This window comes from Equus caballus, chromosome 1 (assembly GCF_041296265.1).
Source record: "Equus caballus isolate H_3958 breed thoroughbred chromosome 1, TB-T2T, whole genome shotgun sequence".
Taxonomy (NCBI): Eukaryota; Metazoa; Chordata; class Mammalia; order Perissodactyla; family Equidae; genus Equus; species Equus caballus.
This window is the reverse complement of record NC_091684.1, coordinates 86,722,527-86,735,643: the sequence shown is the minus strand read 5'-3', so window position 1 is coordinate 86,735,643 and position 13,117 is coordinate 86,722,527. Positions and strand designations below refer to the sequence as shown.

At 43.2% G+C, this 13,117-nt stretch overlaps 1 protein-coding gene across 2 annotated transcripts in view; it reads left to right on the top strand.

Annotated features, from left to right (window-relative positions):
* The window catches only part of EDARADD (EDAR associated death domain), a 57,280-nt gene extending 44,972 nt beyond the window's left edge, over window positions 1–12,308 (top strand). For both annotated transcript variants that reach the window (XM_005602664.4, XM_070228859.1), the window contains one exon: window positions 10,348–12,308. In XM_005602664.4, the coding sequence (XP_005602721.2) occupies window positions 10,348–10,730 (383 nt within the window). In that variant the 3' untranslated portion in view covers window positions 10,731–12,308. The remainder of the gene's footprint in view (window positions 1–10,347) is intronic.
* The last annotated feature ends 809 nt before the right edge of the window (window positions 12,309–13,117 follow it).

Here is a 13,117-nt window from a genome sequence, read left to right as displayed (position 1 = left end):
GGGGGTTGGGGGCCGTAAGACCCTCGGGAGAATCTGTCCTCAGTCCCAGACTGTGCCCGGGTAACCATGCTGAAAATCAGAACACGCGGTGCATAATCAACTCCTTTTTTCCCTTAGAAACATGATGTTAACAGCAGTTATCTCTGGGTAGTGAGATCTGGGTGATTTTTTATTCGTTCAACATGTTTTTATTAATTAAGAACCCGCTGTGTGCCAGGCTCTCTGAGGAGGCCATGTGGCAGAAGTGCAGCTCTGGGGGACAGAAGTTGGGGTTCTGGTTCCAGCCCAGCCACCACCTTGCTGTGATTAGAGAAGTCAAGGGAGAGATTGGGCCAGATAAACTTCCGGTGGAGCCTTCCCACCAGGTTTCATGGGACAGGCCAGTGTCCAGGGTCCCATCTGGATACCTCATTGGAACTCACCTTCCTTGGACCACCCCCTATTCCTACCAGAGGCTGGGGCCACTGGCCAGTAATTATTCCTCATCCATAAATGCTGCTGCGGACCCAGGCTCAAGTTAGAAGCACCTAGCTGGGTGACGTGGAGGAGGGGAAAGCATCTTTGCATACAAGCAGAGACAAATTTTATTTTCTTTCCACTATCCTATATTTTTTAAATTTCTAAATTTAAAAAATCTTTTAATTTAAAAATTTTAGGGGCTGACCCGGTGGCGCAGTGGTTAAGTGCACACGTTCCGCTTTGGTGGCCTGGGGTTTGCCAGTTCAGATCCTGGGTGCAGACATGGCACTGCTTGGCAAACCATGCTGTGCTAGGAGTCCCACATATAAAGTAGAGGAAGACGGGCACGGATGTTAGCTCAGGAGCAGTCTTCCTCAGCAAAAAGAGGAGGATTGGCAGCAGATGTTAGCTCAGGGCTAATCTTCCTCAAAAAAAAAAAAATTTTTTTTAAACATGAGTGGGTATCAGAAAAATCTCCTCCCCTGCCAAAAACTTTAATCTGTATATACAAATATGTATATAACAAAGATCAGATATAGGCAAATACATACAATGCATGGTAAAATAACCAACAAAATCTCTAAAAGGCTAACTGTGATTGGCCTGGGTGGTAAGAGTGTGAATTTTTTCTTCCATATGCTCATGCAAATTTTCAGATTTTCTGTGACAAGCACATATTTCTTTTCTAATTGAAAAAACGTACATTTAAACTTTTTAAAAACTAACAGCCCACACACTAGTGTGAAATGTCAGCTCAAATGAAAATGAATAAAGTAAGTTGGTTAGGAATATCTATAAACCCTTCAAGGATTCTTAAGTGTTAAGGTCATGATTAATAAATTAACTTTCATCAAGTTTCAAATTATCTCTAAAAAATTTTACCTGTGTGGGAATAAAATGGAAGACTCTCAAAGAGAAAACTTCACAGTGATGGCGGTCCTGTTACCCAGAGCAGGACCTGCGCTGTTGAAGTGGCATCTGTAGCACCCAGCATGGTGTTTTGACACAGGACTGTTCAGGTGTCTGGTTGGGTTTGGTTTTTTTTTCCCCCATAAACCAGTATATGAGAGACCTGGCCATAATGGCTTTGCTCTTGGATGAAATGGCCAAAGCAGATCTGCGTAGTTTGTCTTTGAATGAAAGTAGCAACTTAAGAAAGATTTATTTTATTGTTTTACTTACAAATGCTAATGTGGCATTTACCATGTATACCAGGCCTGTTTCTAAGCCCTTTACAAACGTAAAGTGCTCCTGACAACTCTGTGCATAGGTCCAATTATTTTCTTCCCCAGGTAGATGCGAGGGAAGCAGTGCTGGGTCACACGGCTGGCGCCAGGTCACACAGGTCCTAAGTGGGATTCAAACCCCTGGCCTGGCCCCACCTCTGTGTACACCCATTGAATGCTTCTGTGTCCTACAAGGGGTGAAGGTCAGACTTCCAGCTTTCTCAGTGTCTTAAGCTGGAACAAAGCCAAAAGTCCGTCAGCCCCACCCCCCCACGAGTCCATCTCTGAGCCGCTGAAATACCTTTCACAAAAGCTTGCTACTTTTCCCTGGATCAGGCCCTCCGGCCTTAACTCAGAGCCTGGCTTTTTATTTAATTCTTGTAGTTTGAAAACCTTAGTCATCTGGGATCCAGTTTTAGCTGGTTAAGATAGGAGGGTGGAGGGTAATCCGATAAAAGGAGGCATAAGACAGGAGTGAGACATGACAGCTGACAGTTTGTAATCGAGGAAAGAAAAAGAATGTGATTCAGAATCAGCTACCACCAAAAAAGCAGTGCCGTGTTTGTGGAACCCTCGAACACCGACGCAGACAGCCCCAGGGCAGAGCACAAGAAAGGAGAAGATATTCATGGCAATGCCCTGGATTAAAACAACAAAGGATGTTCAGTTCACCCTGTTAAAGGAGACATTGAAGTTGTACAGTGTTTTTATACAGATTTTCAAAATGAAGACATTTGGGCATTAAAGAAAAAAGGTTCAGTTGTAAGAAAAAAAACTCCCCAAGTTGGAAAATAAAAACCTCTTCTCGTATTCGTTTCTAGTGGCAGTAGATTTCACATGGACCATAACACTTTCTGCACCTGTTCACAACAGTTGCCAGTTTTTCAAGGATGACTTTCTGACGACCTCGAATAAGTCAGCACTTGCCTGATCTAAATCAAATTTCCCCATAGAAATGAATGTAAAATAGGATTTTCGTTTTTTTTCAAATTAGGTCCATAAAATGACACTTTGTTAATATGTTGTGTCACATAATTTCAGACTTCAAATTCACGTAAAATTCTGTGCTGAATTTAAATTGGGTCCTTTCTTTTGTAAGAGTTTCATTTTTCTCGCATGCCTTCTACACTCCAATTTTGCTTGATGACAAGGTTGAGGCCCAGCATGATTACCTGGATCCATCCAATTTGTCAGTTAGACTCCCCAGTGTTGCCGCCAACTTGTTGTCTCCTCGAAGGGTGCTTTGGAGAGAGAAAATGAAATCATCTTGTTTTTCTCTTTGGTTAAGAGATCAAACGCCCATCAAAAGCCCTTGGGTCAGTTTCTTAGTAGATAAAAATAATTCTTCATCACTTTCCAGCTCATAGCATGTGACTACCTACCTCTGATGAATAATGTGGTGTGCACGCCCCAATGATATATCAAAGCCATGAACTGGCATTTTAAATATATTTCTTTCCAACCACATTGGAAACCACACACAGAAAAAAGCACGAATTTACACCCTTCATAAACGTAACTGCAGAAGTATTTGACTCTACTTTGACACTTGTTGGTATTTTGTAGGCTCCAAATCTGATAATTTATAGACACCTGGGATAGAGTTACTTTATTTCAGAACCACAATGTTTTGCCATCTGCAAAGTTGCCAACGTAAAATGTTTACTATTTAACTATTTGAACTAACTCAAGACCTAGTTATCTGGGAGCATTATTATATAAACAACCTGAGAGCTGACAGTCGCACTGAGCGCTTTGGAGGGAAAGACCCAGTGCTAACAGGGTCGAAGAGCCGGAGTGTGCGAGATAAGACAGCTAAGACAGCACCTCCGCTGCAGGGAGGCACCTTAAGTCAATCTGTGATCCACTGCCAACATCCTGACTGGAGCCATTTTCTAGGCTCAGCTAATCATGACCTTTGTGAATTCTGAATCTTGTTCCCGTTCACAACTGTTAATTGACCGATTTTTTATAGGCTGCCTGTTTCTTACAGTTGTCTTCAATGACGTAGACATACTTTGTTGATGAACTACTTGCTTCCGGAACTCTTCTTTAGGTATAATGCAAAATGTGTGTGAGAGAGGATGAAGAGTAGGGGCGAGGGTCGGAAAACCCCGAGAGAAAGATCCATTCATCTGCTCATGCGTCTGGGGACACGTTATCTATCCACAGACTCCTAATCACCGAACGGACATGGTATCTCTCAAAGACGAGCAGCTGTAGTTCCAGAATCTAACTTTGGCAGGCCCTTCCGACTAAGAATTTGCTCTGCAGATGTCTTTAAGGCAGTAGTTTTCAACTGTGGCTGCACCTTAGACTTCCCAGGAGAGCTTTTAAAAATTCCCATGTCCTACCTGCACCCCAGACCAATTAAAGAAGGATCTCGGTGGGTGGGACCAGACATCAGGATTTTGTAAATCTCCTGGGGGGTGGGGATGGGGAGAGTTTCATCTCTCCCCACCCCCCGGGTGCAGCCAAGGTTGAGAACCACTGCTTTAAAAAAGGCTGTGGGTTATGACCCCTCACCAGCAGTGACTAATTCTTTATTGCGTGCTCACCACGTGTTCGGATGAGGCGTTAATGGATGATCTCATTTAATCCTCTCAACAACTGTATGAGATAGGCATAGCTCTGCCTGGACTGGGAGTGAGGACACGGGCTTAGCAGCTCGAGAACTGCCAAGTCGCACACCTGCACAGTGTTAACTGGTATTGACAGTCAGTTGGCATGCCTCTAAAGCTCTTCTTGTTAATCTCTATGGTACACAGGGTGCTCCTTCTCCATGGCAACCAGTAATCTTGCTTCTGCCTTGTATATACTCAGCACTAAAAAAAGTTTCAGTTGATTTGAAAATGTCTACAGAGCTCTTCATGGGCTGCCCAGAGGTTTCCAATTTGACTATTTCTCTTTGTCACACTCTTCGTTGATTTGGTTTACTGAACAAATATGATGGAATGCCTGCTGTGTCCCTGGAATGGAGTAGTGACATCAAACATCAAAGTCCATGTCTTCTAGGAGCTTACATGCTAGTTGGGAGTGACAGGCAATAAACATAAGCTCTCAGAAGTTGGAGCACTGGGATTTCATGAGGCTCATCTAATATGGATCCAGAATTGGTGTGATTCAGGATTATGCATGTAAAGGATTCAGGGCAGGACTAGTTAGACACTAGGCACTTGATAAATGAGTTATTGTGATGATGAAAACCCACTGAGAAATCGGGCCCTTCCTCCTCTGATAAATTCTTCCTTCGTTCACATCAGCACTCAAACTAGAGTTACAGAGAGCAAGTCCTTCCAGGGTTTTCACCTCTAAAATAAGAAGTCATCATAAATTAACAGTGTGTTCCATTCTTGCTTTGCATCAGTGGAAAATACACAGGTCCAAATATGGCAAGTGAGGACCCTAATTATTAGAGAATCTAAGTGAATTTTCATTCATAATTAACTTCTTTATTTTCAACAACCCTCTCCTTTCCTCCCCAAATCTAGAATCGATCCATCTTTTTGTATTTTCAGACCAATTCTGTACTATTTTCCACCGATATCTGTTTACTGCCAGCAGACACCAGCAACATTCTCTTTCCTTTACTATTAATTCTCTCTTCAGGTTCTAAAATTCGTTAAATGATAATAACAAATCTGCCTGACTTGTTCTGAGGACAAAGCACAGTTCTCATTCATTCATTCATTTAGCAAACAATTTTTGAGTTTCTACTGTACAACAACGCTGTGCTTATCATTTGCAAGGCGTCAAATATTAATCCCATTTTTCCTCCATTTCTGATGAAAACTTCTTTGGTCCTAAGTCTCTCTCTCCCCACGATTGTTTCTTCCCCAAGGCATCACCCAGTCCATCCTTTATGTGCACTATTACGGATAGGTGTTTAAAGCGTGGCAGGACTAAATGTATCTGATAGAAAAAAGACGTTTCCCCACTTAAGTCCCCCAGAGAGCTAATTATAGTTTATGATTCTGAAAGCCAGCTTTAAATTCAGTAGTGTTGGCAGTTCGTGTAGATTCCACTTCAGTAAATGGTTTGTCATTTGCGTCATTGTAAATACAAAGAAAAACATCAGAGACTTTTGGCGCATCATTTATTTTTAAAACAAACTGGTAAGTGGTCAGTGTGATTGTTCAAAGAAATGAAACCTTCTCAGACACTAGAAGGTTTCAAGGAGCTTCTCAGAAAGCTTACTCATGTTTTTATTCTTCTTCTTGACGCTAAAGGAGAAAACATTGCCAACGCTGAATCTTATAAAAGTAACAGCAGGGAGGAACTTCAGCCATTAAATTCTGGACTTCGAGGTTATATCTTAGTTTATTTTTCTGTGACATTTAAAAAATACTTTTAAAGTATCCAAATAAACACAATAATTATAGAAAATTGGGAAACATCCATTGTTAACATTTTTCTTATACATAATTCCAGATTTTTCTCTATGCCTATGAATGTGTATATAATATACTTTACATGGATATGAGCGACTGTATTATTTGTTTTTACAAAAACTGAATTATGCATACTCTTTGGTAACCTGCTTTCTTTTCCACTTGGCAGAATATTGTTAAGTTGACCTTATCTTTAAACAAGGACAAAGAAAATTGCAAAATTCCTCTTATACCCGTGTTTTTGTGAGAAGCCACCTTCACCATTAGAAAGTTCTTTAGATAAATGAGCTTCTGTCTCACCATGCAGCTAAAGTCTTCTTTATACACGATGATTACTGTAGCTGGAGCATAACTCTCCCTACATTACGTAGAAACGTAATTCCACATTTTAAAGCTCTAAGATGTGGAACACACTGCCGAAGCCTATGCATCTGTTCTCAGAGCGTTGAAGGTATAATGAGGAACAAGGAAATCATGCAGAATGTCCCCCTGCAGGGCAGAGTCAGGAGATGTGAACAGAATCCTGGGAGTTGGAGCGAGCCGGCATTCCGGGCAGTAGCCGGGAAGAGTTCATGGAAGGGGCGTCTCTGAGGCGGGTTTTACAGGATGGATGACGTCCAGTAGAGGAAGGGAGGGCCAGCAGAGGAATCTCAGGGAGAGGGAGACGGGAAGAGGAGAGAAAACACCAGAGGAAGCAGGGAGGCAGAAAAATAGAAGGTATACTTTCTCCACCTATGAAATTGACAGAGATTTTTTTTTTCCTAAAGATTGGCACCTGAGCTAACAGCTGTTGCCAATCTTCCTTTTTTTTTTTTCTGCTTTTTTTTTTCTCCCTAAATCCCCCCAGTACATAGTTGTATATCTTGGTTGTGGGTCCTTCTAGCTGTGGCATGTGGGACGCTGCCTCAGCATGGCCTGATGAGCGGTGCCATGTCCGTGCCCAGGATCCGAACCAGCAAAACCCTGGGGAGCTGAAGTGGAGCACACGAACTTAACCGCTGGCCCCCTGACAGAGATTTTTTAAAGCTAACCTTAGCACTGCCAGAGGTGAAGTGAGATCAGCACCCTTACTGTACACTCTGGTTGGAGTGTAAATTGGTCCGGCCTTTATTTCTGGAAAGCAATTTGGGGCACATGCATTGATAGCCTTAGAATGCTCATACCTTTTGGCCTAATAATCCAGTTACTGGTGAGGTGATTAAAGATGGGGCCAAATACACATGCCAGGGTCTGCATGGAATTGTTACTGAGAGTCATGAAAATTTAGGAAAATCCTAAATGTTCAATAGTTTATAAAAAATCCATAATCATATATAATTTCTAAATTTTCTATACTGAGCTTCTGTTAGTTTTCTTGTAATTTAATTAAGCTTTTTTAAAAAAGAAGATTCAGGGTGTCTTATTCAGGAAACAGAATAGTCTAGCTTGTCGGGAGCACAGGTTATATTAAGGAAGTCATGGGAAACAAGACAGGCGTAGTAGCACGGAGAGCTTCTGGTGGAGGCTGGGACGTGGGAACTGGTTGGATACAGTGAAGAAGTCTATAAGGATGCCAGGGAATTGCAAATGTAAATAGGGGAGTCGAGGTGCTTTTGGTGCATCGAGGGAGACATTTAAGTGCTGTTTTAGATCCATGGAGTTAGAGATGTCATCTGGACATCAAGAGGGGCTTTCCAGGAGTCAGTTCTGGAACACAGGAGAGCCGGCAATTTTAATCATTCATTTATTCACTCATGCATTCACCCACTCATTCAATAAACATTGGCTAAGCATTTACTATATGCCAGGGGCAGTGCTGAGTCCTGCAGTTACAATAAGAAAGGGCCTTCCATGCTAGTGGGAGAGCCTTGTAGGGGTTGGTGGGAGTGAAGGAGATGACCAAAAGGAGAGAACGTGGAAGGGGAAGGTTTAGGGCTAAGAACCTAACTGGAGCACCTCCTTATATCTCCTGAGGCCTCGGCGATGAGACAGGCTGGGATCGCAGCATGTCAGGCAGACAGGGGAAGGGATGCGGCCGGGACCTGGTGGGATGTGTCTGGTGATATGGGGCTTGACTATCAGAAGGAACCTTCATCGAGGATGCAGCCTGCAAGGCAATATACCGTGTCCAAAGGGCAAAAGAGCCTTGGGTCCGGTTCCAGAGGCAGCCACATCCAAGGGGAGCTAGTGCGATGGGGGCATAAGCAGCAACAGGAGGTCTTGGTGATCCTCAAAGTCAGGTGGGGATCTCCTTCTCTGTTCTGGATTTTCCTGCCCAATCAGAACTGGACTCTGGCCAACAGTTGGGGTGCAGGGAACTGAGGCCAGTCTCCACAAGGTTTGGCGGGAACTAGGCTCGGTCAGATGCTGCTTGAAGCCAAAGAAGATGAAGATTAAGAACATGGTGAGTCATTGGAGGCAGCAGGTTTTGAATTCTCCTTCCAGAAATGTAACAGGGAATAAAAGAAGAGGAAGAGGAAGATGACTTCGGCAAGTTATGAAACCAGAGGAGGGTAGTTTGAGATTCTTGTTTTTTTATGATAGAGGAGCCCTAGACATATTTGTAGATAAAGGAAAGAGAATCAGTAGAGATGGGTGGTGGAGAGGAGGGGAAAGAAAGGAGATATTTGATGAAACAAATCATGGAGAAGGTAGGAAGGGGTAGGCTCAACCGTGGGTAAAACTTGCCAAGCAGGAAGGATGCTGTTTGATACATCTTCTCTGTGTTAAGCTAAACAACGTATTTGTTAATGTAATACATTGCTTTAGTTATCACAGAAATATAACAGCACTAGAGAAAGTTTGGAAAATAGAAACATAATCCTACCAAATTAACACAATGGCTGTTATTACTTTTGTACATTTCCTTCCATGGGAATGTTAACCTAGAGTTTTCACATCGTTCTAATCAGAGTACATACATTCTTTTTATCTTGCATTTTTCACTTGACATTACAGCGCAAACATTTTCTAGGTTGCTACCTAGCTTTCGAAATTATTTAAGTAATATTCCAAGTAGTACAGTAATATATTTCACTAGTCCCCTAATTTTGACATTTCAGTTTTAAAAAATGGATAATATACGTAAGACTAATAAAAATTTTCATGTATGTACATTTTTAGATTTTCTCCTTAGGCTGGATTCCCAGAAGGTATGTTAGTAGGTCAAAGAGTATGGACATAATTTTCAAGGCTCTTGTTATCGTTTGTACTTGCCTCAAAATTGCTGGTTCTCAACCTTACATTCACCAAAGTGACTCCCTTTATCCAAAGTCTTTACTTTCCCAATTGGGCGGTCCATAGCTCAGTGTGGTAAAGACCATAACAACCTTCCAGAATTTTCCAAGCCAGCGAAGTCTAGCGGAGCCTTTGGCTATTGAAATTCCTAGTCAGAGGGATCAGGAGACCCAGCGCTGTGGTGGAATCTAAGTCGCTGGGGTTGTTGTGCTGTGCAGTACTGCTCGCAGTTCTGTTATAGATGACTTCACACCTTTTAGCTGCTGGCTTCATCCTCCTCCTAACACGCTTCGCAGCATGTTGGAAGAATGCTGTCCTTCCTCTGGGCGTGGGCTGCTCTTCTTGGTGAGGCTCAGCTCACAAGCCCCCCACTCATCCATCCCACTGCACACACCTCAGGGTATTGGCTGCACTTCAAAGTCAGCCCCAGGGGTGAAGAAAACACAGATAAAGGCAAAGGAATGATAAGGTGGCCATAAATTTAAAAAGTTTTCTGGCATTATTAATTATCACTCACTTTCAAATATGTGTATGGAGTGGATATTCCAGTTTTCAGTGTGTTTTTTTTAAGACCTTTTAAAGAATTGTGCAGTCCTTTACACCCTAAGATGCTATTGTTTGGCATTAAAAAGCTGTCGGGACTGACTTGTAACTTGGAAGGGGTGATGGCTGAGGTGTGGGTCAGCCGAGTCTGACCCCTGCTGGACTGGCAATCTGCCACAGCGAGAGCTCTGCTCCTCGGAGCCCTCATTCTGGCCAGCAGTCTCACAAATGCACATTTGTAAGACAAGAGAGTCTCAGAAAGAAAGGGAAACTGGCTTAATGAAATCTTACTACTGCTTCCAGCTAAGCAACCGTCCTTGGCCATAAAGAACAACACGTTATTGTGTGAGTATATAGAAACGAGGATCCTGAAATCTTCCTCCGTAACATATGCTGTGTTATACTTACACTGATGCTATTGACGATTCAGCAGGGAAAATAAAGCACAGAGGAGATGAAGGCGTATTTCAGGCCTCTTGCTGACATGTGGACTGTCCTGTTTGTTCCTGCAGATAGAAGCAAGGACAAGTCCTGCAAGGAGAACTGTACTTGTTCCTCCTGCTCGCCCCGGGCCCCCACCATAAGTGACTTGCTCAATGATCAGGACTTACTAGACGTGATCAGGATAAAGCTGGATCCATGTCACCCAACAGTCAAAAACTGGAGGAATTTTGCAAGCAAATGGGGCATGCCCTATGATGAACTGTGCTTCCTGGAGCAGAGGCCTCAGAGCCCCACCTTGGAGTTCTTGCTCCGGAACAGTCAGAGATCGGTGGGCCAGCTGATGGAGCTCTGCAGACTCTACCACAGGGCCGATGTGGAGAGGGTCCTACGCAGGTGGGTGGATGAGGAGTGGCCCAAGAGGGGCCATGGAGACCACGCCAGGAACTTCTAGACCTCTGCTTCTTCTCGGCCTCTTCAGACGTTGAAACAGCCACAGGTTAAGGAGGACTGCAAATCTGTTCTTTTTTAAGAGTTTAGGATAAGGACATGGAACAGTGGACATTGGTTTTCTCCAAAGCTGGTGGTTTTGTGGAGGGGTAGGTTATGTTTCGGTGGTGGATTTTCATTTGTTTAGTTTTGCACATCTGTTTTAATTTAATATTTGAATCTGGAACTGGGAAAAACATTTGGTAGGCTCATATAAGGACCAGGGCCAAAGCCCACAATCCGAATGGATTCGTGCCATGATGAAAATAAAATTATCCTCTTCCTTAAATACTGTTGAAGATTGAAAGAGGAACTAAGATTGTTGATGGCACCAAACAGTCATCATCCATAAGATCCTTGACGACAGTGGCACTCCCACAGCTTAGAAGGAAATGACACAGAGAAATCACCTTGCTTGGTCTGTTTGTTACTTTTTTTTGTTATGCTTAGGTGAATTAGAGGATATTGGTATTATGTGGTGATACCCTTCAGAACACATGTGCCATCTTTTTTATTCAAATACTTTATGAACTGCTATCAAAAATGTCATTTGCTCAAGTAGTTTTGAAAGAAATAAACCGATGACTATTGGGAGCACAGTCAGGAATTAGGAGGGGGATAAAGACCATGGGAAAGGTGTTTGGCAAAGAGTGCTCAAAATGCCCTTGTATTACCCATGACTTTTAAAAAATTAATTTAAAAGTTACTTTTACATCTTTTGTCTAAGGCTGAGGGTCTCACCCCTGAGATGAAGCTCTGATAAAAAATAAATAAAAATCACTTGGCCCATAGGTACAACGTAACCACCTCTAGCACCTACTGTCCCAGCTTAAAACAGGGCCCAATAACACTACACAACAGGTTCGCCAAGAAGGGGGGTCTTTAATGGTGATGCTGGGAGGGAAGATATGCATTAAAATCCAAATTTTAAGGGATTTTTAAAACCAAGTGAAAAATTGGATCCAAAGAATATCTAATGTTCTTATTTGATGGTTCACAGGGAGAGAAAGTATGGTGATAGGAGAGAGAGATCAGATTTTTCTAGTTTTGGGGGGAAAAAGAGAGAGAGAGAAGAATACAAAGCCTTGGTTTGCTTGACAATTTCCTAAAAGTGCTGTTTGGTTTTGGCTGTAGGTTTAGAAAGTTAAGGCACTTTGTTCACTTTGGGGGGATTCTGTCCAAGACCCTGATTAAAATGGACAAAAATGATGAATAACATTGATTGGAGTACAAGAAAGATTAGGATCAACTCAAAAGAAAGTTATTTTCTAAACCACCACCATTTTTTTCCACTAATGATTACAGCTGTTTTTATTGGGTTGCTAATACATGAAGTCGGCTTCACCATCAAATGTAAGCTCTAAACTAGCACAATCTACCAAAGAGACTTATTCACACTTCTGATTCAGGGTTAATCACACCCAGCTCATCTCTCCTTGTCAGATTTATCAGATAAATGTCAGGTTTATTGCAAGATGTATGTAAAGTAACAGCCAGTAATAAAATGTAGAGATTTTTAAAAATAGATTCTTTTGCAACTTGATGTTTAATGAGGTGGTTGTTAAATATTTATTGTCAGCCACGTTCTAGGCCCCGTATAGAACTTGTCTTCTAGGAATTTGGTTTTATGTACCATGTTCTCATGTCCTCTACGTGGGACACGTCCTCATATGTTAGCCCAAAATTGACTGTGGGAAAATATAGATGAGCTTCTGGCATTCATTGCTGACATTTTAGGGAAATGGAACTAAAAGGGGGTGATTATTTCTCGTTCTGTGGTCCCAGACCCCCGGCAGTCAGACGGGCATCACTCCTTGGACCCTACACCCCCTGGGATGTCAGGAGTGGGTCCCAGCCTGACAAATGTCCTGCTAACTGCTGCCTGGCCAGAAAGTCCCTTCCCTCGCCACACTGCTGGGGAGCTGCCTCCACTCCTTTCCTTTCACAGCCCCTCCCTCATCCCACCCAGGCATACTTGTCACCTCAGCTCGACACCAGCCTTCAGGCTCTGTGACCACATAGAGGCAGTGGGAGAGGAGAGCGGGAGGAGGGGAGGAGGGAAAACCCCTTCTTGCTCCCTTCCCTCAGCCTGCGCCTTCCTCCTCCCACGTCTAGGCCTCAACCTCCCCGGAGACAGGAAAGCGCAACAGGTGGCACCTCCGCCCCCAGCCCCAGCCATCATTCCTACGGAGGAAGGCTGGGAAGGCTTCCCTTATTTCCGGAGCCTCCCCCCACCTGTGATTGACAGGGGGCAGAGCAGCAGCAAAAAGAAAGGGCAGCCTGAGGGGGGAGGGGATGGGAATAACACCCTGCCCTCCTTCCCCTGCTGCCCCCACGCGCTGCCCTGGTCTT